Source organism: Biomphalaria glabrata, chromosome 1 (assembly GCF_947242115.1).
Source record: "Biomphalaria glabrata chromosome 1, xgBioGlab47.1, whole genome shotgun sequence".
Classification (NCBI taxonomy): Eukaryota; Metazoa; Mollusca; class Gastropoda; family Planorbidae; genus Biomphalaria; species Biomphalaria glabrata.
This window is the reverse complement of record NC_074711.1, coordinates 8,340,192-8,365,417: the sequence shown is the minus strand read 5'-3', so window position 1 is coordinate 8,365,417 and position 25,226 is coordinate 8,340,192. Positions and strand designations below refer to the sequence as shown.

Here is a 25,226-nt window from a genome sequence, read left to right as displayed (position 1 = left end):
AAATATCGGGATCGATCAGTTTTGAATAGTAGTAAAAGTAAAATTCCCCTTTCAGACCTTGCGATATATAGGGCAGATGATGTAAAGGTCATCTGTTTATGTGGCCCACGGTTAACGAGGTTGTCATCTGGCCAGCATAGCGACCAACCGCCTTTACTTTTTCACTACAAATGCAAGGTACCCATAAGATTTGGGTGGACTCAGAGGCGCCCAAAGATCCCGAAACAAAAGAAATCACGAAGATTCGAACCTGGAACCCCCAAGTACCGAGCCTTCTCAGTTTTGAATGTCGATTGTTTATGTACGGTCACCAGACACTGAGAAAAGGAGGATCGATACTTGTTCTTAACATTTAATCATCAAAGTTTGTTTCTTTAGAAATCTGTGCGTGAAACAGAGATTTTCATACATCTCTGAATACCTATAAATAGCAAGCTGTACTGTTGCATTGCAACTTTCTTGGCTTAATGGGTACAGTCATAGGTACAGATTACTAAACAAGGCTTATCTTGCACCATTCACACTGGATAGCCACACAACCAATCGCTAACTTCTTCTCACCGTCACCATAGAAACACATACACACACAGCAATGTGTCTGAAGTTGTTTTTTTTTTTAATTGTCAAGCGAGTTTAAGCCAAAAAAAAATCTCACCAGGTTTAAGTTTTGAAAACATCGACATTGATTCAATGCGAAACACTGGCATTGGTAGGTAACGAGATTATGTTCCAAAAAAAAAAATCCACAACACTAGACATCTGATAGCAATTTTTCTGACCATAGAACGGCATGGTGGTATGTACTCTTTAATATCGAACCCTGCCCGACGTCCTCCTTCCCGTCCTTCGATACGTTTTGCGAGGTTATAATTTTTAAGAAACTTCCAAAGAGAAAAATATATAGAGCGAGTGATGGCATCGATACACAAATACAAAAAAATCTGTTAATTAGTGCTCACACTCTACATTAGCTTGGACAGGCTCGTTAGTCTTGGCTGGTTAGTGAGTCCAAACTTCTGCTGCTTATACTCAAACGTAGGAATATCTTCGGGATAAACCTTGAAGAAAAAATAGAGAGACATTTACCCTTAGGCATCTTGTGATGCATAGTACTACACCCTGACCCTGGTACAAGCGTGTGATTGTCAAAAGAGTTGAGCTGAAGGCTCTTCGAACTCTAGGGGTGTAAGCCTGCTTGAACAAACCGTTCTGTCTGGAAGAGGTCCAAGTCAATGTCTATGTAAGACATTGCTATTTCCGATGTATCTGGCACTCCGGGCTTATGGACTAGAATACAAGGCCGAATGCCGAGCACACCGGAAGACCCAGCCGTTTTGCTTTGTTTTACCAAGCTAACCGTGCAGGACTCGCCATTTAATGTAACGGCCCCTTGAGGAACGGCGCATGGATTATCGATAGGGACCTGGAAGCTCTCTTTCAACTCCGCACTGTGCAATGGGAAAACTCTCGCATTCCCTTAGACAATCCCACAGGAGTTTTGTTTTGCTATTCATTTAGCCTAATCACTTCCTCAAGTAATCGTTTCCACCCGAGTGACACGTTGAGGCAGAATAGCGTACCCGGGCCCTGGTGGAACCTGCGAAGCTGCTGATCCCAAACTGTATACAAAATATTAGATAAATATTGAGACAGATGAATCAGTAATTAAAGATAGTAATATATCAGCACAAAACACGCCCACTGTTTATTTTTTTTTACCTCAGCATTGTACTAGAACGAGGCTTCTGTTTTCGAACTTAACCTCTTACTAATGTTTGTTTCTTTTTTTTTTTAAATCTTGTTTAATTTGTAGAAAACTAAATAAACTTTGGTCCTAGATTCTTCTTTACTCTCAGATTTCAACCATATAGATAAAAGTTTTAAATCATAAAGGTTAGTACTGTTTATGAATGTTCCATTAGGTTAAGAAATCTAATGCAGAGTTGACGCAACATTACTAGCAAGGGAGAATGTTCTGGTTTAATTTTGCTAGTGTCTTGCTTCTCTGGAATCTAAAGGCATCCGAAGGAGCTACGGAGCTGCTGCAGAATCCTGGCTTTGAGGATGGAACTAATCATTGGAACCTTTGGGGATTTACGTCTGAGGCACAAACTGCAGTTGTCCATGGTGGTCATTCAGCGCTGAAATGCTCTGGAAGGTGAGATCATTAGATATCGGGACAGCAGGTGAATTATATATTTATAAATACCACGTTACATCGGTTTCACGGAGAATATTTGGCGAACATCTAATTCTGTGTTGATCTCAAAGTAAACATTTAGATTTTAGCGTCTGTCCTTAAAATGTCAGTACAGCATAAAGTATACTTAAGAACAAAGGAAGTCATTCCACAAGCGTGCAGATCAAATAGAAAGGACCGACTGTAGTTGCCGTGACTATATTTTTCACAGCATTACAATGATACTTTGAACAAGCCTAATAAAATATTCTGTTTGCTAGGAGACTAATGTTTGATACATGAAGGCAACCTATTGACAGAAGTATGAGAAGTTTACGTTTCACATTTTACAATTAATAATACAAGTTTAACAATGATACATAAAACATTAAACCATAATAATAATAATAATAATAATCTTTATTGTCCGTATGGAAATTTGTCTTACAATTTGTGCATTACACCAAACAAAAAACACTATAACTAAAAGAAACTAAAGTGTACAATCGTCAAATACAAAAACAAAACCCTAATAAATACTGAGAAAGACACATAGATGAAGGCTCATTTCCTCGTTCCATATGCTAGGACAAATTTATACAAATGCTTCTTCCCTAGTGCTATAAGAGCATGGAATTGGTTGCCTGAGCCAGCCAGAAAAACCAGTGACTTGGCAGAATTTAAGTCATTGGTTAACATTCATGACTAGATTGACCTAGGAACACGCGTAGGACGTAATCATCTTCTTTTTTGAAGTAACGTTTACACTTTATTACAAGACAAGACAACATTTAAAAACAAAATCTTCCAGAACGGAATTTTTCGCACAATGTCTAGATCTCATATATTGTAATTAAAATTAGAAAAAAAATATGTATCTCTTAAAATATTTGTTTTGTGCCTAAATGTTTACTCATTCAAGACGCTTCACTGTCACAGAACACAGACCTGGCAAGGACCATCTCAGGATGTGGTGGTCAAGCCTGGAGGTCAGTATGCTTTCAGCGCTTTTTTCAAGCTAGCCGCTGACGTCCCAGGGGTCGCTTCTCAATCTGTCGCTGTCAAGATTCATTTTAAGTTTCAAGACACAGGTAAAACACGTGTACAGCCATTTTGTTTTGTTCTTGTACACAACATGAAGATGTTCAAATAAATAGTCCTAGATCTAGGTTGCATTGCGTAGTAATCTCCATGTTCTCTATAAAATTTAAAGAGATCTCACAAAGGCCGCGGAACACATATTTGAACATGTATGAATAGATGCATGACGCGTAGGACGTAATCATCTTCTTTTTTTTTTTTTTTTTTTTTTTTTTGGAATTAGCGTCTGTATTAAATAAGATAAGATAAGATAAGACAAGCGCAGAAGGCGGAAGTAAAACTTGACTTTACCTCCGGCGGACAGCGGCTTTGTCTGCATTAAAAGAGAAGAAATGTACAGGTCGCAAAGGGGTTTGATAAGCCACGTGAAACACTGCACTCATTCTTTGGAATCGAAGACCTGTCATTTTCATTATAAACTTTGTCTTGACGAGGCCAGGCTCTCAAACTTTGATCTCGATAAGATTTGAAGGCTACAATAATATGGTTAGTAGTATATGGCTCCACTCCACTGAAGCCTGTGTCCTCGGTTCTGATTGTCATCTTCTGGAACAAGTATTGTCATATTCTTCTGTGGTTTGTCCAATAAAGGTGTCGGTTGCTTAATATACTTAATAGAGTAGTAATGACCTGTTACAGTGGCGTAGCTAGTGTGCGGCTGGGAGTGGAGATCCAAAAACGGAAAACCCCTTTCCGGGCCCCGAAATAAGCGTCCGAAATTTGTTTTTACATTAAATATTAAATATTACACCATTATCTCAGATCAAATGCACGGAGCCCCTAAAGAGATAAAGCCCCCGGGCCCCCAAATCCCTAGCTACGCCACTGACTCATTAGTGCTAGCAGCAGCTGCTCTTCATCTAATTTCCCAAGAGTGTTTTATGAATGCTAGATATTACTAGACAATGGTTATGCTAGCCCTGGACGTGGCAACATATGTAGGCCACAGCTGGGGATGCGTAGCCACGAGATATTTTGCATTCCTCATTAATCTTCGGACTCAAAGACAAACCTTATTAGATATTACTAGATTAGATAAACGATTAGTACTCTTATTAGTGTAAGTAACGGAAGATCATGGATTCACTATAACCATCTATCAATCGCCTTCTGATAATAGAAATGTTACTATAACATAATAGAAATGTTACTATAACATAATAGAAATGTTACTATAACATAATAGAAATGTTACTATAATTTAAAGTCATGAGTTTTTGTGCTTCTTTAATAGCTACAATGTATAAATCTTTGTCATCATTTTTCCCATAAAGGTGAAGATAATTATTTTCAAATAACCAACGTGCCTATCATCAAAGCTGCAGACGGCTGGATACAGCTTGGAGCAGACTTTGTGGTCCCTACTAGAGGTGACTTTGTTTAGTCATGTAGTCCTTACTGTAATATGTAAATAGTGTAAGAAATATCTTCGTACGTGTTATATACTATAATATATATATGACTGTTATCAAAACTCATGGAGCTAAATGTATGATTATTTTAGTTTACGTATAATGTATGTTATTTAAGCATATTGTTGTAACTGAACTGTTCTGCTGGTCAGTGTAACCCTATGGGTAATCAACCGACACATGTGACACAGGCCTGTGTACTTAAAGAGGACTGATGCAAACATCCTCCGTGTAGGTCAACAGTGTTTTTTGGTTATCTGACTATGGACTATGTGTTGTATATAAGAAAGGTTGGGTCAGGTCAGGCGGACTGAGAGAGGAACAAGTTGTGTCTAGCTGTTCTATTCAGACATTGACTTCTGCCCATTTGTAAAGTATTTGATTGTTTTCTCATCATTATTTATTACAAACTCATTAAAGTGTCTCGTTATATCAGAGCCCAAGTTGTCTGGTTCTTGACTTAGCCACATTGTTTTTTCAAGGGTTGATAGAGAAACGTAACAATATTATATAAAGTAAAGTTCCCATTTCAGACCTTACGATCTATAGGGCAGATGAGGTCATCTGTTTCTTTGGCTTATGGTTAACGAGCAGGGTGTCATGTGGCCAGCACAACAAAATAAATGCCTTTACTTTCTCCCAACTTAAGTCAGGTACCTATTAGAGCAGGGTGTCATGCGGCCAGCACAACAACTAAATGCCTTTACTTTTTCCCAACTTAAGTCAGGTACCCATTAGAGCAGGGTGTCATGTGGCCAGCACAACAAATAAATGTCTTTACTTTCTCCCAACTTAAGTCAGGTACCCATTAGAGCAGGGTGTCATGTGGCCAGCTCAACAACTAAATGCCTTTACTTTCTCCCAACTTAAGTCAGGTACCCATTAGAGCAGGGTGTCATGTGGCCAGCTCAACAACTAAATGCCTTTACTTTCTCCCAACTTAACTCAGGTACCTATTAGAGCAGGGTGTCATGTGGCCAGCACAACAAATAAATGCCTTTACTTTCTCCCAACTTAAGTCAGGTACCCATTAGAGCAGGGTGTCATGTGGCCAGCTCAACAACTAAATGCCTTTACTTTCTCCCAACTTAAGTCAGGTACCCATTACATTTGTGTGGACTAAGGGGCGCCCTAAAAAATCCCGAAATTCAAAATCCAATCACTCAGCGAGATTTGAACCCAGGACCTAGGTTTGGAAGCTAAGCGCTTAACCACTCAGCCACCATGACCCATTATATGCCCTAGAGATTTATTTGTAGGATTTGTTGTGTGTTAAACGTAATTTATACTAACTAGTGTGTCTGGATCTAAAGCAAAACTTACAAACATGTTGAAGTTTTGGGTAATTAAACAATAAACTGTTGATTTTTCCCACTCCATAGAGCACACAGCCTCTTCCCTGTACTTGGAGGGCCCAACACCCCAGGCAGAGTTTTACTTCGATGACGCCTCTCTTACCGAGATACCAGAGAATCCGAATTGGAAGACAGAAGCTGACCAGCGCATTGAAACTCTGAGAAAGAGCAATATCAATTTCAAGTCTGAGACTGATTTTATTACATTGCAATGTCTTAGTTTCTATCATTAGAAGCTTATATATATACGTTTAAAGCAAAATAAAAGTAGATCTCACTTATCTTTTAGTAAACAAAGCAATGTAGAACTCCATGAACTGGAGATGTAATACTGGACATTCTTAATATTTTCAGTGTCAATGTGGCTCCAAACTTCAATGTTAATGATCTTAAGCTTCAGGTATGTGCGTGAGCGTGTGCGTGAGAGAGTTAAATAAATCTTTCATAGCTAAATCGACCATAATTTCTGAGTTAATGAAAAAATTATGATAAACGTTTAAATATTTGGCAAAATTATGAATTATTCAAATATGTTTAACCAACGTTGATTTCAGTTTTATAGTGATTTAAACGGCTCATATATTAATCTACAAAGATACTACAAATTATTGCAATTCATTGGTTAATCTTTATCCACGTAACAGATCGATCACACCAAACATTTATTCGGCTTTGGAACTCAAATACGTAGTGACTACATAGTTAGCCCAGACTACCAACAACTTCAGAACATTATCTATTACCTGTTTAACTGGGCCACTATAGAGGAATACAAGTGGACCTACAACAGAGGCACCAGAGTAATTATTATTACTTTAAATATATTTTTGGTCATTACTTTACCTTAATTCCCTGCCTATGTTCTGGATCTTAGAACAGTTATGACTCTTACTTAAGATGTTTTAGAACATAGTGTAATTATAATGAAAGTATTCAGGTTATTTATTGTTAAGATGTTGTTCTATTAATTTCAAGGAAAATCCTGACTTTACCACGGCTGTAGCTGCCACAGATGAGCTTCGAAAGCATGGGTAAACTAGACCTACTTATCTTTATAATTCTTTTTCTTCAAATTTTGGTAAAGTAAGATATAATGTTTTATGACTTAAAAGTTGACTCAAGATTTTATTTTATTTTTGCAGGTTAAACGTTCGTGGTCACTGCATGTTCTGGGCAGTGGGAGGAGACACACAACCAAGTTACGTGACCGCCATGTCTGGACAAACTTTAAAAGATACAGTCGATGAACACATACGTTACATGACTGGAATTACCAAGGGGAAGTAAGTCATTGTATCAGCTCTTGTAGGAGACAGTTTTCTCCCTTTGGGTCAAGCGTTTCGAGGTACTGGACTCTTTACAGTTCAGTCTTGAACCATGTTGTCGAACCAGCATAATAAAATATATTGTTATAACTCTGCCATGCGCACCGCCATCCAGGCTAGTGCTAGAAGGTGCGCACTGTGATTGACTAGACTGAAAAGGATGTCAACATTAGAGAGGAGAACGATTTCCGCCCAAGTTGAGAGCCGAAGTGAAAAGACTGTGCCTAAGAGAGATGATGTTTGTGTACCTGTGATGTCGTGTAAATAAAGATATATGTGCCTCGTTGAGTTGCCTCCCTTAAGTTATTACAATTGGTCTCAGAAGTGGGATTATAGGCAACTCAATATAAATGTAATTCTTTAACATAGCGATGTAATATTTAACGTCAAACATTATGTCCAAGCTCTAATAGTAGACATGGAATATATTGGTGTATGACTTCAGACTAATCACACTTCATATAGCATAGACATCATTTGTATTGTAAACATTGTTTAGTTTACATGTACACCTCAAACCCAATCCCCTAGTCTTCACCTACATCTGTTAGACCGTTCACCACACAAAGTATTTCCCAATACCCAGTACTAACCGAAACTAAATTTATAAGACGCTAGTCATCCGACACCAAATAACTTAGATCAACTTAGATCTAAGTTGATCAACTTAGAGCCAGAACAATAAAAAAAAACTACTTATGCAAGTTAATATGTTTCAGGCGACACATGGTTGGATTTAGGACAATGCAAGATTGTGCAGCCGCACATGGCCCCGCCCTTAAAAGGGGAGTTCAATTTTCAAGAATATAAAATGAATATAAAATGCTTAAACAAAATAGGCTTATAGTGAACAGAGACATGATATTACATTTACAGTTCATTTTTTTTTTAATACGAACTATTTTAGATTTTAATATTATGTTTATTTATATTGAAGATTAAATGGTTTGGACCTCCAAGAAAATTTTGCTATGTGCTATAATCCGAAACTGATGCTAATTTACATAATTTCCCAGACTGTCTCACTGGGATGTCAACAACGAGCTACTTCACGGGAACTTCTATGAAAGCAAGACAGGAGATGACCACTACACACAACACATGTTTAGGACAGTACACTCATTAGACCCTACCCCAAAACTTTTCCTCAATGACTATAGTGTCGTGGCCAATGGCGAGTACACGCTGGTGGGTATAATTAACTAGATAGATTTTTACAGATGTTCCTAAAGGTTTGAAACTTCACAATAAATAAAATGAAAGCTTCAAAACTCATTCTTAGAAACTCTATTTCAGGCTTATCTTTCACAAATCCAACAATTCAAAGCTGCCAACGTTGGCCTCGGGGGTGTCGGTGTACAGAGTCACATGCCTTCAAATATCAGACCTAGTCCGACCCTACTCAAGGTTAGTTCACCAGTTAAAGATTTAGATCTAATCCCAATTATGTTTACTAGCCTTTGTTGCCTGGTCAAGTAGTATTCGCTTCGAACTAAAGTCCTGAGCTCAAGCTTTGTCCGCCTTCATCCTCTGCCGCCCAGCAGGCGTTTTAGTCTAGGACGTAATAATCTAATTTCTAAAGCACCGTCAACACCTGTGAAACAAACAATTAAATTATCTTGCATCCACCAATCAGAAGTCAAGCAAACACATGTCCAGCACAAAAACATTTCATCTTTATTAAGGGCATAATTCAGAAAGAGAATTAGAGAGAGACCTTAAACTACTATGGCCTCCTTCTTGAATCGCAAAGTGACCATGGATAAGACTTACAGTCAAGACATTTATACCCGAGGACATCTTTTGAATTACCAACAGCCAACTCTACTTAAGATGGTATATGATTTAATTATATGCGGTTTCTTTCTTAAGATATTAGCCTATAGAAAATGGAATAATATAGATTCTAAAAAAAAATATCTTTTCAGCATAGGCTGGACATCTTAGCCCAAGCTGGAGTACCAATGTGGGCAACAGAATTAGATTTGATGGCACATGACGACAACTCCAGAGCTGATTGGTAAAAAAATATTTCTTACTTTCTATAAATGCTTTAATCTTGCGAAATCCTGTTTTTCTCTCTCTCTACTTTTTATTAAGATTCCTCGACCATAAGCCATTTATCATTGGGATCATTTGACCTTTTTTCTTCGCGTTTTTTCCTCAATATATATAGGCCTTTTTTACACGACTCCATAGATTTTCTTTTTACTACAAAATCTTAATTACATCAATGTTTACATTTAAAGGTTAATATTAACAATTAAGACAACTCACTAAACTTCATTAACATTTTTTTATTAATTTTGTGCAATGTCCAAAGGTATGAGATCATCTGGCGAGTGTTCTTCAGTCACCCTGGTGTTGATGGCATTATATTTTGGGGCATCTGGGATCACGACAAAAGTCCTGACTATGGACTTCTTCATGGCTACAGCTATACAGTAAGATAAAGTCATAGCTAAAATCCTGAATTAAAACTGTCAACAATAACAAAGAATATGACAGTAAAAAAAATTTCGTTTAGTATATCATCTTACAAATTACATATCCTTATGCTCTAAGCATACATGTCTGCTGAACTATCCTTATGTTCTAAGCATACATGTCTGCTGAACTATCCTTATGTTCAAAGCATACATGTCTGCTGAACTATTCTTTTGCTCTAAGCTTACATGTCTGCTGAACTATCCTTATGCTCTAAGCATACATGTCTACTGAACTATCCTTATGTTCTAAGCATACATGTCTGCTGAACTATCCTTATGCTCTAAGCATACACGTCTGCTGAACTATCCTTATGTTCTAAGCATACATGTCTGCTGAACTATCCTTATGCTCTAAGCATACATGTCTGCTGAACTACCCTTATATTCTAAGCATACATGTCTGCTGAACTACCCTTATGTTCTAAGCATACATGTCTGCTGAACTATCCTTATGCTCTAAGCATACATGTCTGCTGAACTACCCTTATATTCTAAGCATACATGTCTGCTGAACTACCCTTATGTTCTAAGCATACATGTCTGCTGAACTATCTTTATGTTCTAAGCATACCTGTCTGCTGAACTATCTTTATGTTCTAAGCATACATGTCTGCTGAACAAACCTTATTAAGCTATTTACTTGTCATATTTTACCATATTCTTCCTGTTGGTTGCTTGTGTTGTCTCATTCTATCTCAGGTTGATTTAAATCTCTTATTTTGGTCAACAGTTGGACAAGGCTGGTCAGAGATTTGTTCAGTTGACTAAAAACGAGTGGAGCACTCATGTGAACAGGTCACTGTCGTCTGGAACATCTTTCAACATCCGGGGCTTTCAGGGAGACTATGACGTGATCGTCTGGTACAAAGATAAACCAATAAAAAAACAGACTTTTCATCTGGGGAAGACTGACCAGACCGTCACAGTGGACATATCAGGAGATGGACGTGAGTCCTTCTGATATTTTTTCTCTTATTGACAATACTAGATTTTTAATAACCTACAGTTATCAAATTTTTTCAACAAATTAGAAGTTTAGTACAAAAACATTTCTTTCTATGGTAGAACGTCAATTATTTGAATTATTTAGAGATGGGTATTTAATTTCGGGTACTTAATTGTCCGGATAACCGAATGCGGAATATATAATATTCGGTCCTTGTTATTAACAATATAAAGAAAATTCATATTGGGTTATCGCTGCTACGAGACAGCCGAAATATAACAACCTTAAGAAAGTCGGGTTCGAATCCTAGTGAAGACTGGGATGTTTACTTTCGGGATCTTTTAGGGCGCCTTTGAGTCCACCCAGCTCTAATGGGTACCAGGCATATGTTGGATAAAGTAAAGGTAGTAGGTCGATGAGCTGGTCACATGACAACCTGGTTAACCGTGGGCCACAGAAACAGATGACCTTTTACATCATCTGCCCTATAGATCACAAACAAGGTCTGAAAAGGGAAATTTACTTTTTTTTTTTACTTTTACATGAAGCAATGTAATAGACGTCGATCTTCAAGAGCACCGTCCTGTAAAAAAAAGACTGGATATTTGACATTCCGGATAACTGACGTTCTGGATAAGCGATCTTGCCCTGTCTTAGCTATTCGAACTTGAATTTTCCTTTCTGATATAGTTTGTAAAACAAAAACTCAAAATTCACTGAAAACCTCTGTAAACAATGGGTTTCTTTTCCTTCTTTGGTGTACACTCTTACACGGCTATTACCTGTGAAATATTTTATTTTGGTATTCAACATATATCTGCTCTTTGAAATAAAAATATGTTTTTCTTTTGTCCCCTAGAACAACGTAGAGCAGTGTTCAGCGGATGGCGATACATTTTTCAAAAATATAGGAACGAAAAATGAATAGCAGCGAATAATTTATTTTTCTTGTAATTAGTAAAATCTAAATTTTGTAAGAATGTTTTAAAGAGATTTAAATATTTTAGAAAACGTTTCTTTTACTTATATATATATATATATATATATATATATGTATCAAAAACGACTACGACTTTTAAATCTGTAAACATGGAGGCAAATAGATCAATGTAATTAGAAATAAAATTGCTTTGCCTCAAAAAGCAAACGATTATACTTGCATTAATGATTTTTAAAAATGTTTATTTTCTAATATGACTTGTAGGCCTACATTAATTTTTCGTGTGATATTAAAGATTACATCATCGCAAACAAATTATGGTTTGGGTTTTCGAAAACGTTCAGACAAGACAAACAAAATAGAGACCTAAGATTGTTTTGAAACTGTACATAGTTCAAACTTTTGTTTCAGACGAAATTCAGCTTCCCCCCCAAAATGATCCATTCGCTACTGTACCTGTCACCCACGAGACTACGAGCACTGGACTGTGGACCATGGGTCAAGCCACGTCCACTTCATCAAACAATCAATTAACTTGCACCACGAGGTGGTCTGCTGCGTCAGAAGTGGGAGACGACAAGACAATAGAAGTCGGCTGCAATGGAGACGAAGTGCTGACTGGATGTTCTAGTCTCTTAAAAGTAGGTCCAGTAGCTTTGTGCATTTTTCATTTTTTTTTAATTATTGAAAACAAAAGTATGTATAAACTGACAGTAGAAAGATAGAAACTAAATATGTTTTGAGATTAAGCTCATCTATTTTTTTTTCGTGCATATAAATGATGGCTGCATAACTTTTGCAGCGACTTTAATGCAGCTTTTTTTATGAATATCGAGGGTGTCACGTGGTCAGATTTATGAATAATTGCCTTTAGTTCCACTATTGAACACCAGGCACCGATTAGAGCGGCTTATACCTCGTGATTGGAACTCGAAACATTGTTAAGTGAAAATCAGTCGCTTTACCATTCCGTATGCTCACATATATTGAAGTAAAGTGCCCCTTTTAGACCTTGTGATCTATGGGGCAGAGGATATGAATAAAGATCATCTGTTTCTATGGTCAATGATTAACGAGGGTATCATGTGTCCAGCACAATGACCAACCGCCTTTGCTTCGGGTGGACTCAAATGTGCCCTAAATTCCGAAATTCAAAATGCTAGTTTTCGCCAGGATTCGAACCCGGATCACTCTGTTTGGAAGCTAAGCCCTTAACCACTCAGCCACATCGCCCCCTCATTATATTGAGAGTTGCTCTTATTAAATTTTCTTTATCGTGTCAAAACTACCTCTTGAAAAGAATATAATATTACATGTTTATTTCAAGAAGGACTCTTGTGTGGAATCAATTAAATAATGATAATCGATATAATGATTAAAAAAATATTCTATAATAGAACTGGTGAGAATTGGTGTTTATTTATACATATTAATAACAGAATAATGATTGGACTCGAGATGGGGAAAAAATGACATTAACTAATGGAAAACCAGTTTGTCAGGCCATCAATGGAGCTGGATCTAGCATAGGTAAGTTGTTTTTTGGTTTCCCGATTGTAGCACCGTATACTGTTAATGCCTTAATGGTATATGGTCTGTCAAGAAGTCCAAAGCAGGCACAACAGAGAAAGTCGTAGATATATTATGAATAATTACACTCATTGTAGCATAAGAAAAACTTAAGTTTGGCGATCATACATATTTCTCCCAAGAAAATAATGTCCCTATAATTCTTTTCAGCATTTTTGTTAGTAAAATAACGGAGACAAGTTGAACATCTCGGTTCTAAATTGCAGCCTCCGTTACATTTGATATACATACACCTATAACTTTAAAAACGTGTAGTTTGGCGTCTGTTGTCCTTCATTCTTGCTCTACCAGCAGCAGGTTATGCCATTTAGGTGATCGAAAAAAAAAAATTAGCTTTTGCTTTCTTAACTGGCCAGGTAAACCAATAGACTGAATAAAGGTATGGCATTTATATTTTCTATTTACCGAAATCATTCTAAACCTTTGATCCTAGTAAAATAACGGAGACAAGTTGAACATCTCGGTTCTAAATTGCAGCCTCCGTTACATTTGATATACATACACCTATAACTTTAAAAACGTGTAGTTTGGCGTCTGTTGTCCTTCATTCTTGCTCTACCAGCAGCAGGTTATGCCATTTAGGTGATCGAAAAAAAAAATTAGCTTTTGCTTTCTTAACTGGCCAGGTAAACCAATAGACTGAATAAAGGTATGGCATTTATATTTTCTATTTACCGAAATCATTCTAAACCTTTGATCCTAGTGAAAGTCGCAAGTGACTTAAGTAGCATTGTGTCAGAAGCCCTTCACAGCGTGTTTGGATCAACCTCCATTAAATCACATTACAAGAGGTCACTAAAAAGACACTAAAACAAATAATTAGTATAAGATTGATAATCATTTTTACAGGGTCTTTAGTATAGTATAAGAAAAAAAAACTATAGCATAGATACGAAAAATACGAAGCAATTTATTATAACACTATATAACTTTTTATGTTTTATAATCCTACAGGTACCCATGCCGTAGCTCGCTGTTGCAGTCTGAGCGGTCTGTCATGTACGTATAAGTCTGCTGGACCTGCGGGTATTGGTGTTGATGACCAGCTCGTGATCCCATGCGCCTCTGATGGCTATCCACTGGGTAAGCAAAGGTCTTAAACCTTTATGCTAGGACGTTCTAGATTCTCGTTAAGTACGCTTCCTAAGACAAGGATTTCTACCATTAGTGTGATCGTCCACTGCTTGTCTATGTAGAGTCAATAGAAGACGTCATTTTGAAAAGTGCGACAAGAGTAAATCTAGATTGTTGACATGAAGCAGCGATGTCAAAACAAGGGTCTCAGATAATTCTAACATTGACTAAATTATATTATACACAGTTTTAATCAGTGGCGTGGCTAGGGTGGAGGAGGGGGTCCAAATTTGAAAATCCCCCCAGTGGGTGTCCAAAATTTGTTTTTACATTAAATATTACGCCATTATTTCCTGTTATGATATCGAATGTCAAAATGCAGAGGCCTCTAAAGAGGTAACGCCTCCAGAGTTACCTATTCCTTAGCTACGCCACTGGTTTTAATTAGTATTTTTGTCTACAGTAACATACAATAATTGCAGAAACCAATGAAATTCTTGTGTTTTTTTTTACCTACTCACCTGTGTTTTTTTTTACCTACTCACCTGTGTTTTTTTTTACCTACTCACCTGTGTTTTTTTTACCAACTCACCTGTGTTTTTTTTACCTACTCACCTGTGGTTTTTTTACCTACTCACCTGTGTTTTTTTTACCTACTCACCTGTGTTTTTTTTACCTACTCACCTGTGTTTTTTTTTACCTACTCACCAACAAATATTAATGTGACTTTGATGCTCAGGTTGTGCTGCGACATCTTGGCTATCTACTTTTGATGGAACAATTTTCACGAATACATCTTGCATAGCTCAGAATGATGAGCCTAGACCAAGTAAGTCAAATGTCCATATCTAACAGATTACTGCCGAGTTGTCTTTCTTAACATATTGTTACGAATCTCACTATCCAGGCTCTCTGCAAACTGCACCATACACCACCAACTTAAAGAACTTGACAATTCAGGGCTCCAAAATAACGTAAAGGTTTAATGTCCATAAATAACAGCCAATACTGTACAATTGGCAGCACGTAGAATAGTACAAATAGCTCTGCGATAACAAATATCTCTCCGATAACACCGTTCCGCCGTATCAAGTCTTGCACTGGTCTCTCCGTCTCGTTCCGGGCTTGCACTGGGTTCAACAGTTCGGGACTGACTTCACACACTTGGGCTCGTTGTGTCGGACTCGATCACAGACCAAGATCAAGACGCCGTTCGTCTCAACTGTACTTGATAGTACTCCGCACTGAACCGTCGTAATGCTCCGTACAGGACCACACCGTTGAACTGTGCTGTAGTCGACCGTGTTCTGAACTCCTGTCGTAAACCCGCTTTCTGAACCGTCTTGACTGCGACACCTCCGCTCTTTATATAGGGTCCCTACTGGCCTTCTAGAACCGGACAGAACGCCGCTCGACGTTTCTAGGTGGTCAGATGACTACAACTCTCGTGACGCCCCTGAGCTCTGTTCACGTCGGCGATCCTTCCCGAACTCTCTTGTTGACACTCGTCTCGGCCGATCGTCGTAACTCGTCACGGTTGACCGCTCGTCTAGCGCTGGCCTGGGGCGATTTGCGTCAGCTGACTACACACACACCACTACCCCTCTCTGTGCCACCACCAAGTTTATAACACTGCCCCCTCCTTAGATCTGTCCGTCCCGGACAGAATCAAGCTCATGACATTGGCTGTGAAGTTTCATCGCTGCAGGCGGGGGTCGATCGGTGGCAGTTGGCTTGCCTCTTGAGCTTGACGGAGCCATCCATGTTGCAGTCAGCAATGGTCGCTTCCTTCTTCTCCTCCAGTTTGCCTTGACCTGGTTGCCTCGCCGTCGTGCTTTCATCGCCATCCACGTGGAACTCAGAAAACGTTTTATTCTCCTCCAGTTAGCCTTCATCTGGTTGTATCGACCTCGTGATCGCATGGTCATCCATATTGCACTCAGCAAAAGTCGCCTTCTTCTTCTTCTCCGCCAGTTGGTCTTCATGTGGTTGCAGTAATATCGAGGTTGCATCGTCATCCATCTTGCATTCAACAAAAGTAGCCTTCTTCTTCTTCTCCGCCAGTTGGTCTTCATGTGGCTGCAGTGATGTCGTGGTCGCGTCGCTCTCTTGTCGTTCGGTATTGAGGGCAGCCGTTTGGCACATGGAGAGGTATAGGATGTAAGGGCTGGGGATACCAAGATCGTTGGCAAAAGAGGTGGCTTGATAGGGCTTTGCGAAGAAGGACTGGGATGGGCTTCAAATCCACAGGACATGGAATTGTGGGACAGGTCATCATCTTCAGCCTTGTCTGGAGGGCATGCTTGTGGGGCAGGTTGGTAACACTCCTCGTGCAAAGGTCCCTCGTCTTCGGCTTCAGGCTCCATTCGGCTTTCTTCACCACCATCAGGACCTCTCTCTCTTGTCTCAGTATCGGGCCAATCGTTTGTTGGTTTCAGACCCTGTCGATGACTTTCGTCAACGTCAGACTGCCTTGGATTCTCTTTACCACCTTCAGGACTTTCCTCTCCAGTCTTGGCAGCTGGACCAACGGCTGTTGGGTACGGACCTGGCTGGTATCTCTTAGCTTGCAAATTTCCCTCAACAGCTTCGTCAGATTTCATTGGGTTCTTATGGTCACCATCAGGGCTTCTCTCGCTGGTCTTAGAATCTGGGCAAGCGTCAGTAGGGTCCCACCTTCGTACGCCACTTGCAACTTGCAAACGTTCCTCAGCAAAATGCTTGGACGCGGAGCAAACATTCACTTGATATGCCTTGCTGTTTGAGGTGCTCATATCAGGTACAGCTGCATCACAAGCTTCGTTCGAACTATGGGCAGCTTCCATTGTCTCTTCATCTGTCTCTTTCGGCTCCACAGGTCTGTACTCCCTGTTTTCAGATTGACAGGCAGCACCACATTCATCAGCATTGCCGTTGTCACTGCATATTTCTTCAAAGCTTTGGGTGGCTAGTAGTTCATTGTTTAACGATGGCGCAACTCCTTTATCTTTAAAGTCCCTTTGGTCGTACAGGGTTTCTTCCACCACGTCCATCGTTTTCACCACGGGGCTCGTCACTTCCTTCACTGAGGTATACATCTTTTCAAGCTTGGTACAGATCTCTTCGTTGGACTTCTTCCATGTCGTATTCATAGCCCGCAACTCTTCCTTCCAGTCATCTAGCTGTTGGTGCAAGAACTCTCTTAAATTTGGTGCGACTTCAAACAGATACGTGTCTGGATCTTCCTCTTCTTCAACTATACATTCTCGGAGGCGTGCTTGTAAGGTTTCTTTATTTCCGCTCGTTTTCAGATCTCGATCACGGAGTTCTTCCTTCAGTTCTCTAAATTCAAGTTCGTACAGCAGTTTCAGACGAGCCATAGTAGATCCGATCCAATCCGATTCCGATCCGATCCCACTTCTGACACCAGTGTTACAAATCTCACTATCCAGGCTCTCTGCAAACTGCACCATACACCACCAACTTAAAGAACTTGACAAGTCAGGGCTCCAAAATAACGTAAAGGTTTAATGTCCATAAATAACAGCCAATACTGTACAATTGGCAGCACGTAGAATAGTACAAATAGCTCTGCGATAACAAATATCTCTCCGATAACACCGTTCCGCCGTATCAAGTCTTGCACTGGTCTCTCCGTCTCGTTCCGGGCTTGCACTGGGTTCAACAGTTCGGGACTGACTTCACACACTTGGGCTCGTTGTGTCGGACTCGATCACAGACCAAGATCAAGACGCCGTTCGTCTCAACTGTACTTGATAGTACTCCGCACTGAACGGTCGTAATGCTCCGTACAGGACCACACCGTTGAACTGTGCTGTAGTCGACCGTGTTCTGAACTCCTGTCGTAAACCCGCTTTCTGAACCGTCTTGACTGCGACACCTCCGCTCTTTATATAGGGTCCCTACTGGCCTTCTAGAACCGGACAGAACGCCGCTCGACGTTTCTAGGTGGTCAGATGACTACAACTCTCGTGACGCCCCTGAGCTCTGTTCACGTCGGCGATCCTTCCCGAACTCTCTTGTTGACACTCGTCTCGGCCGATCGTCGTAACTCGTCACGGTTGACCGCTCGTCTAGCGCTGGCCTGGGGCGATTTGCGTCGGCTGACTACACACACACCACTACCCCTCTCTGTGCCACCACCAAGTTTATAACAATATTCTAAGTGTTAGGCACCTAGTTTATATTATTAGTTAGTTAGAGACGCACCATAGGAGATGTATATTGAACGGGACTAGTGACGCTTGGAATATTTTGGGTTAAAGACTGGAAAATCAGTTAGCAATAGGATTCTCTTGGGTAAAGACGTGTTTTATTTGACAGAGACTCTGACTGTGGCCTTTTATTGGATTAAACTTATTATTCATTGTTCATCAGTGCTGACCACATCTTTTCACTTGTTAAATCGATGTGTGTTGATTATGTGCTGTCGTTCCACTACATTGAATATACCCGAACAAGACACCCAAACGCTTGCTGAGTAATTGATGAAATCTAACAATCATCTACAGTTGAATTAAGTACAGAATTAAACATACATCACATAAGATATCGATCGAAACAATTTTCATATAGTAATTAATATAAATATAAAGTTACTGTTGTAAATGACACAGCGCTGAAATCAATGCTTGCCCATGTCTTTTGTTTCTACAGCTGTCTACGGCAGTGCTGCGTGCTGTAAAGGTGGAAACATCAAATGCTCAACTCTGGTGTCTGCACCAAGTGGTCAGAATGTTGGGGACAAAGCGTCCATTGCATGTCCGAGTGGTCAAGTGATGACTGGGTGCAACGTGTTCACAGAGAATGCCAAAGCTGCTGGAGCTTATATTGAAGGTAAAGCTCATTGATAATTCAGACTACATACAAGTCAGACTTCATATAGGTTAGATTTCATGTATTTCAGATTACATACTGTGACCATACGACCGCTAAGCTGTTCTGTTTCCAAAACCTGTAATGCGCGCTTGTCTACGGTGTCTTTAGAAACCCCTAGACCTAACGTCACCAAACTAAACTATTTTAATAATTAGTTGATTTTGATGACATACACTCCCAGAGGCGCATGGCAATGGGAGCTTTTCTCGCGGCGCATGCCACATACAATTCTGACTACAAACAGCTTAGATTTCATGTAATTTAGACTTCATACAACTTAGATTTCATGTAATTCAGACTTCATACAACTTAGATTTCAAGTAATTCAGACGTTATAGAGCTTAGATTTCATAGTATTTAGACTTCATACAGCTTAGATTTCATGTAATTCGACTTATTACAATTCAGACTGCATACAGTTCAGGCTTCGTACAGCTTAGATTTCATGGAATTTAGACTTTATTTATAAAGACTTTCATTAACATATAGACAAGAAACAAACAAATGCTAGGTCACCAGAGTTTCTTATTTGTTCTCCTAGTTAATTTTTTTTTATACTGCAGCTCAAAATGGTGTGGATACCTGCATTGCTGTCAACGGTTATGATAGATTTGGTTCAGAAAAGGCAGTTCAAGCCTACATTACCTGCTGCCATGTCTAGGATTTCTTTAAAGCTACAAGAAAATCATATTGGAGTTGAAGTGTTTAGTTTTCTTTCTAAATCACAATAAAGAAAAGAAAGTCCGATTCTGGTCTTTTCTACTTTGTTCTAGATGTAGATCTATTTCTCAATAGATTTTTACGATAATTTATTTTAGTCACAGTGCCGGTTTTAAGGGACGACAGGCGTGGCGATGCTTCTGGGGTCTGCACATTAGAGGGGTCATTAGGCCTATACATACTTTTATTTTTTAACTTTTTACCTGCAGTACTTTAAATCTTACGTTTGGCATCACTGTCGTGATTAAGAAGTGTTCGCTTTTAGAGTGCTCGTCTGGGGCGTACCTAGGGTGGGGGAGGAGGGGGAGAATTCGAAAATCCCCCCGGGCTCCCACTTGATGAGGGCCCCAAATGGGTATTTTATACAATATAAATATTAAATTAATTATTACGCAAAATGCAGGGTCCCCAAAGAAGTCAAGCCCCCCGGGCCCCCAAATGATGGCTAATTCCTAGCTACGCCCCTGGTGCTCGTAATATATAAATGCAGCACTGGATTTACGTCAACCCAGGGTCTAACCCACCACAGGCTCAAAAATAGTTTTTGAAATAAAATATGCATATTGAATATTTAAAGAAATGAAGGAAACAAGATTAGGTTAAATATCGCATATAAATAGTATTAGTAATAAATGGATTTTTATTAATTAAAGCGTTCATAAAAAGTGAGGTGGCCTCCTCAAAATTCCTGCCCAAGGGCCTCCGCCTACATAAATCTGGCCTTAATGTTCAATGAATGTTAAGAAACAAATGAAAGAATAGCGATACACAAATTTTAGAAGTCTTGATGTGGTCTAATCTTCTTAGGTTAATAGTAATAATGATATCTTTTATTTATCCTTGTAAAAATTTGGCTTACAATTTGTGCATTATACACAACAAAACACCGGAGAACGAAATATACGTACACACTCATTTAACACACTCTAGTTAATGTCATTCGTTTCTATTTACCCATGAAGGTAATAGTAAAGCTCATTGTCCCAAATTACTTATCTTGAAATTCTGGTGGTCGAGGATTGACAAAAAAAAACATAGCCACATTTTTATAGAATAACATGCCAGATTTCAGTATCTTAACATACTATGTCAAAGTGCTGCCAAATTAAAAAAAAGAGAATTGCTTTTACACATGTAGAAATAGAGTATTTTAAAAGGGAAAGATGTTATGCTTTAAAAATTTGTCTTTCTTTAAGATGTCGTGTGAAGATGCGCAACGAAACACTAATTAATTTTTAGATCTATATTTTAATGCATCTAAATTATATATAAAGTCATTTGGAATATATTGGCCTATCCGTGTGTGTTTATCTACATAAACGCATGAATGTGTCTGTGTGTGTTTGTATCTTTAAACTATTTTGTTTTATCTTGCATAAAATTTATGGATTTTCAGTAAATCTGAACCTATAATATATATTCATTCAATAATCATCAAGAGATCTCTGGAACCGCCGAATGAATTCCTATGAAATTTTTCACACACTTTCTTTTTTAACTCAAAGATGATCGCTAATAAGCTGTTCTGTTCCATTAGAAGTGTGTGTGTGCCTGTGAGTTTTGTGTTTTGGGGATGATTTTAAGTAGGGTTCGTTGGGGTAGGACCAAAAAAGCATCATAATTATTAGTATTAACTATTTTAATTTGGAATTGAGAAGCCGAAGAAAATATCAGAGATTGTATGCAAGACTAAAGTTACTGCTTCAAGGAGAAGTAAAGTGATACTAGAATTGACAGGGCTAAATTATGGTTGCATGGGGGTGGGGGTTTCAGAGTGAGAAAGTATCTAGCCCTGAGATGAACTCCATTTGGTATCAAGGCTGGAAGGATTAGTCCTCCCGTAGAGCCTTGGCAAGAAACTCTGCTGTTTAAGCTCCCATACAGGTCAAGTAACTCGGCAGACAAACTATCCTGCAGCTCTCGGAGCTACGGACACTCTTGCAAGAGATGCGCCACTGTCTCCACCGAATCTGCACAGTGTCAGCAACGGGCATCAAAATTTGGCCGGAATCGGGCAAAGTAAGCACCAACAGGGCAGTGTCCCGTTCTACACTGCGTAATGATTGATTGTTCCTGCCAGTATCTAGCCCTCAATCTCTGCAGTCTTCTTAGCTATTAACATTGACTAAAAGATCTTTTAAAAAATAAACGTCCAGTGTCTTATTGTGAATAATATTTTACACTACTGAATGTCTCTGCGTAAATTGTCAGGTTTACAAAACGGAGTATTACAGAGAACACATTTCAGCTTTATTAAGACAAATTTTATCCTCTACCGGTCTTGTTTCCCCACTAAATCTTGATGTAGTTGTAATGCTCCATGACAACGTTATCTTTTTTTTTTTTGTCTTACTTTTTCAGTAGACTCATTTCTTATCCTAGTAGACATACTTTGCACAGAAAAGAAACAACTTTGGCATTATTTTCTCTACGAGATTTCTGTGCTAAACGTATTAATTTTTTAAAAATATATACACGTTATACTACAGTAGTAAAGTTCAGCTTTCAGACCTTGTGGTCTATAAGGCAGATGATGTAAAGGTCATCTGTCTTCTGTTATACTATACCTCTAATAAAAAATGAAACAAAGATTTAAGTATAAAAGGTTAAGTTGACATACATGAACTAGTTAGAATGTTCAGGCTTAGCGTGGCCTGTGTCCTAGCATTCTGCAGTCTTGAGAGATCAGACGGAGCCCCAGAGTTGCTTCAGAATCCTGGATTTGAGGATGGAACCAATCATTGGAACGTAGGTGGGTTTACGGCTGTGGCTCAGACTGCAGTTGTTCATGGAGGACATGCAGCGCTAAAATGTTCAGGCAGGTAGGTCCATGACATCCAACTCAATACAGATTGGGCAACATTTGTTCAGTAGATGTTCTTCTATTACATAATTTCATCTTGAATAATATTTTTTCTTAAAGACGTTACTTAAGAAAAAATAGCAATAGAAGATCCTCTGCCGATCCATATGTTAAGGTAGTAAAGTTTCCCTTTCAGACTTCGCGATCTGTGGGGCAGATGATGTAAAGGTTAATGAGGGTATTATGTGGCCAGCACGACGACTAACAGTCTTTACTTTCCCCCAATGTCAGGTAGTCATTAGAACTGGGTAGATTCAGCGGCGTCTTAAAGATCCCAACATAAAAAGTTCCAGTCCTTCACCAGGATTTGAACCCGGTTCGGAAACCAATCGCTTTACCACTCAGCCATCGCTCCTCCCTATCCATATGTTTAACCTAGTCATTTAAATTAATTAGAGACATCACAAAGTCATTGGCTGATTCAGGCAACCCGTTTTATGCAATAATGTCAAGAATGCTTGTATGATAGTACTCAAGCTTCGAACATGAAAATGTATAACTAATTTGTGATTGTCCTCAATAGGTACAAACGATGACCTGTTTTAGTAACTATGTTGTGTACATTAGAGTTCCCATAGCTCCAATTAAGAAACAAAAACACAGAGAAGGACAGTTTAAATTCTCAGGCGCTGATTAAAAAACAATATTAAAAAGACCAACAGTGTAGTAGATTATAAAATAAATTTAAGATAGCCACAAGGTTAATTAAATGTTGTTCTTGTAGAGCACATGACTGGCAAGGACCGTCTCAGAATGTGGTGGTCAAGCCTGGGGGTCAATACGATTTCAGCTCGTTCTTCAAGCTAGCCGCTGACGTCCCAGGTGTCTCAGCTCAGTCTGTTTCTGTCATGATTCATTTCAAGTTTAAAGACACAGGTAAGACAATCGCTTAGTCACTACGATATTTGAGTTCTCTTATCTGGGCGCTACGTTTAAGACGTTTTAATCATAGGAGTGGGCGTGTGAGATGATCAAATAAACTTTACATTAGAGAAACTGTTCGAGAATAGAGCTTGGAATTCAAACAAACATTTTGACAAAATTATATTTTAAAAGGGGTAAAGGTACCCTTTTCAGACCTTGGGATACACAAATAATGTAACGCTCATATGGCCGATAGTTAATTGCAGCCAACGCAATGACCTAGTGCATTTTTTTACCCATCAGCGTTGAGTGGACTCAGGGACGTACTAAAAATCCCGAATTAAATACTAGCCTTCAACGGGATTCAAACTTGAAAACACCAGTTTGGCAGACAAGCCTCCCGCGACCCGACCACCACGCCCTCCAGAAAAATGTATATGGAATAGAAAAAAAAATCAATTTTATCGTTTTATCAGGTATTCCATATTTAAATATTAATCTATTAAAATTATTATCAATGTTTAAGAAATTAAACTATTAAAGTAAGTGACCTCGTTTCATCATCCAAATACAAACACAAAGATAAAGGCACATTTCTCGTTCCATATGCTAGGACAAATTTGTACAAATACTCCTTCTTCCCTAGTGCTATTAGAGCATGGAATGGGTTGCCTGAGCTAGCCAAGAAAACCAGTGACTTGACAGAATTTAAGTCATTGGTTAATATGCATGACTAAATGCATGACGCGTAGGACGTAATCATCTTTTTTTTTTTTGAAGCAATGTCTGTATTATATAAGATAAGATGAGAAAATAGAAACATTTTTTTTTTGTGAAAGCTGTTTACAACAAGATCGATGCCAAAGTTGTTTTTTTAAAGAATATATTAAATGCGATTCTAGAGGCTACTTCCTTGGTACGTCAGAAGGAACTAAATTCTCCAGATTAATGTCCGTTCGGAAGGTAAGGTGGTCAAAACACTACGTAAAAAACTCACGTTGCAAAAAATGTAATCATTTATATCAAATTAAAATAACACACGTAGAAGTATGGCTGGTTAGCTAAGCTGATAAGGCCTCGTACTTATAACCCGAACGTTGTGGGTGCGATCCACATACTGGCCAATTGTTTATTTTTTTTATGATAAATAAAATATTGCTGTTGAGTAGACTATATTATTTGAACATAAGTTGGGATGGATTTTTTGTTTAAATGGTATATTTTCCATGTCGTGCTAACATATTTGAAAATGTTTAAATGCAATGTTGAGTTGTTATTGAAAATGCTCTTTAATTGCACAGGTGAAGATCACTTTCTCCAAATCACGATTAGACCCAGAATCAAAGCAGCTGACGACTGGGTCCAGCTTGGAGCAGATTTTGTAGTACCAACTAGAGGTTGTTTTTATTTTAAAATACATATTCTATTTAGTACTTCTTCATTGATACCTAAATCATTGTTGCTATGGAATTATAAAAAAAACGTTATGT

The 25,226-nt window shown here is 38.7% G+C and overlaps 1 protein-coding gene across 1 annotated transcript; it reads left to right on the top strand.

Moving 5' to 3' along the window:
• The first annotated feature begins 1,911 nt into the window (after positions 1-1,911).
• Positions 1,912-20,036, top strand: LOC106051871 (uncharacterized). The gene is made up of 19 exons (XM_056020291.1): positions 1,912-2,158; positions 3,119-3,270; positions 4,555-4,650; positions 6,075-6,231; positions 6,402-6,447; positions 6,692-6,847; positions 7,023-7,078; positions 7,190-7,330; positions 8,389-8,560; positions 8,669-8,779; positions 9,301-9,392; positions 9,696-9,816; positions 10,592-10,808; positions 12,159-12,388; positions 13,187-13,277; positions 14,292-14,420; positions 15,151-15,240; positions 19,068-19,247; positions 19,853-20,036. The coding sequence occupies exons 1-19, from the start codon at positions 1,971-1,973 to the stop codon at positions 19,948-19,950; spliced, it is 2,523 nt and encodes an 840-aa protein (XP_055876266.1). The 5' UTR covers positions 1,912-1,970; the 3' UTR covers positions 19,951-20,036.
• The last annotated feature ends 5,190 nt before the right edge of the window (positions 20,037-25,226 follow it).

Excerpts from the sequence above, each read along its gene's own strand:
- LOC106051871 (XM_056020291.1), top strand. The coding sequence starts at position 1,971 with ATGTTCTGGTTTAATTTTGCTAGTGTCTTGCTTCTCTGGAATCTAAAG. Across the intron at positions 13,278-14,291 it reads TGGAGCTGGATCTAGCATAG|GTACCCATGCCGTAGCTCGC; the intron begins GTAAGTTGTTTT and ends ATAATCCTACAG. Across the intron at positions 15,241-19,067 it reads GAATGATGAGCCTAGACCAA|CTGTCTACGGCAGTGCTGCG; the intron begins GTAAGTCAAATG and ends TTGTTTCTACAG.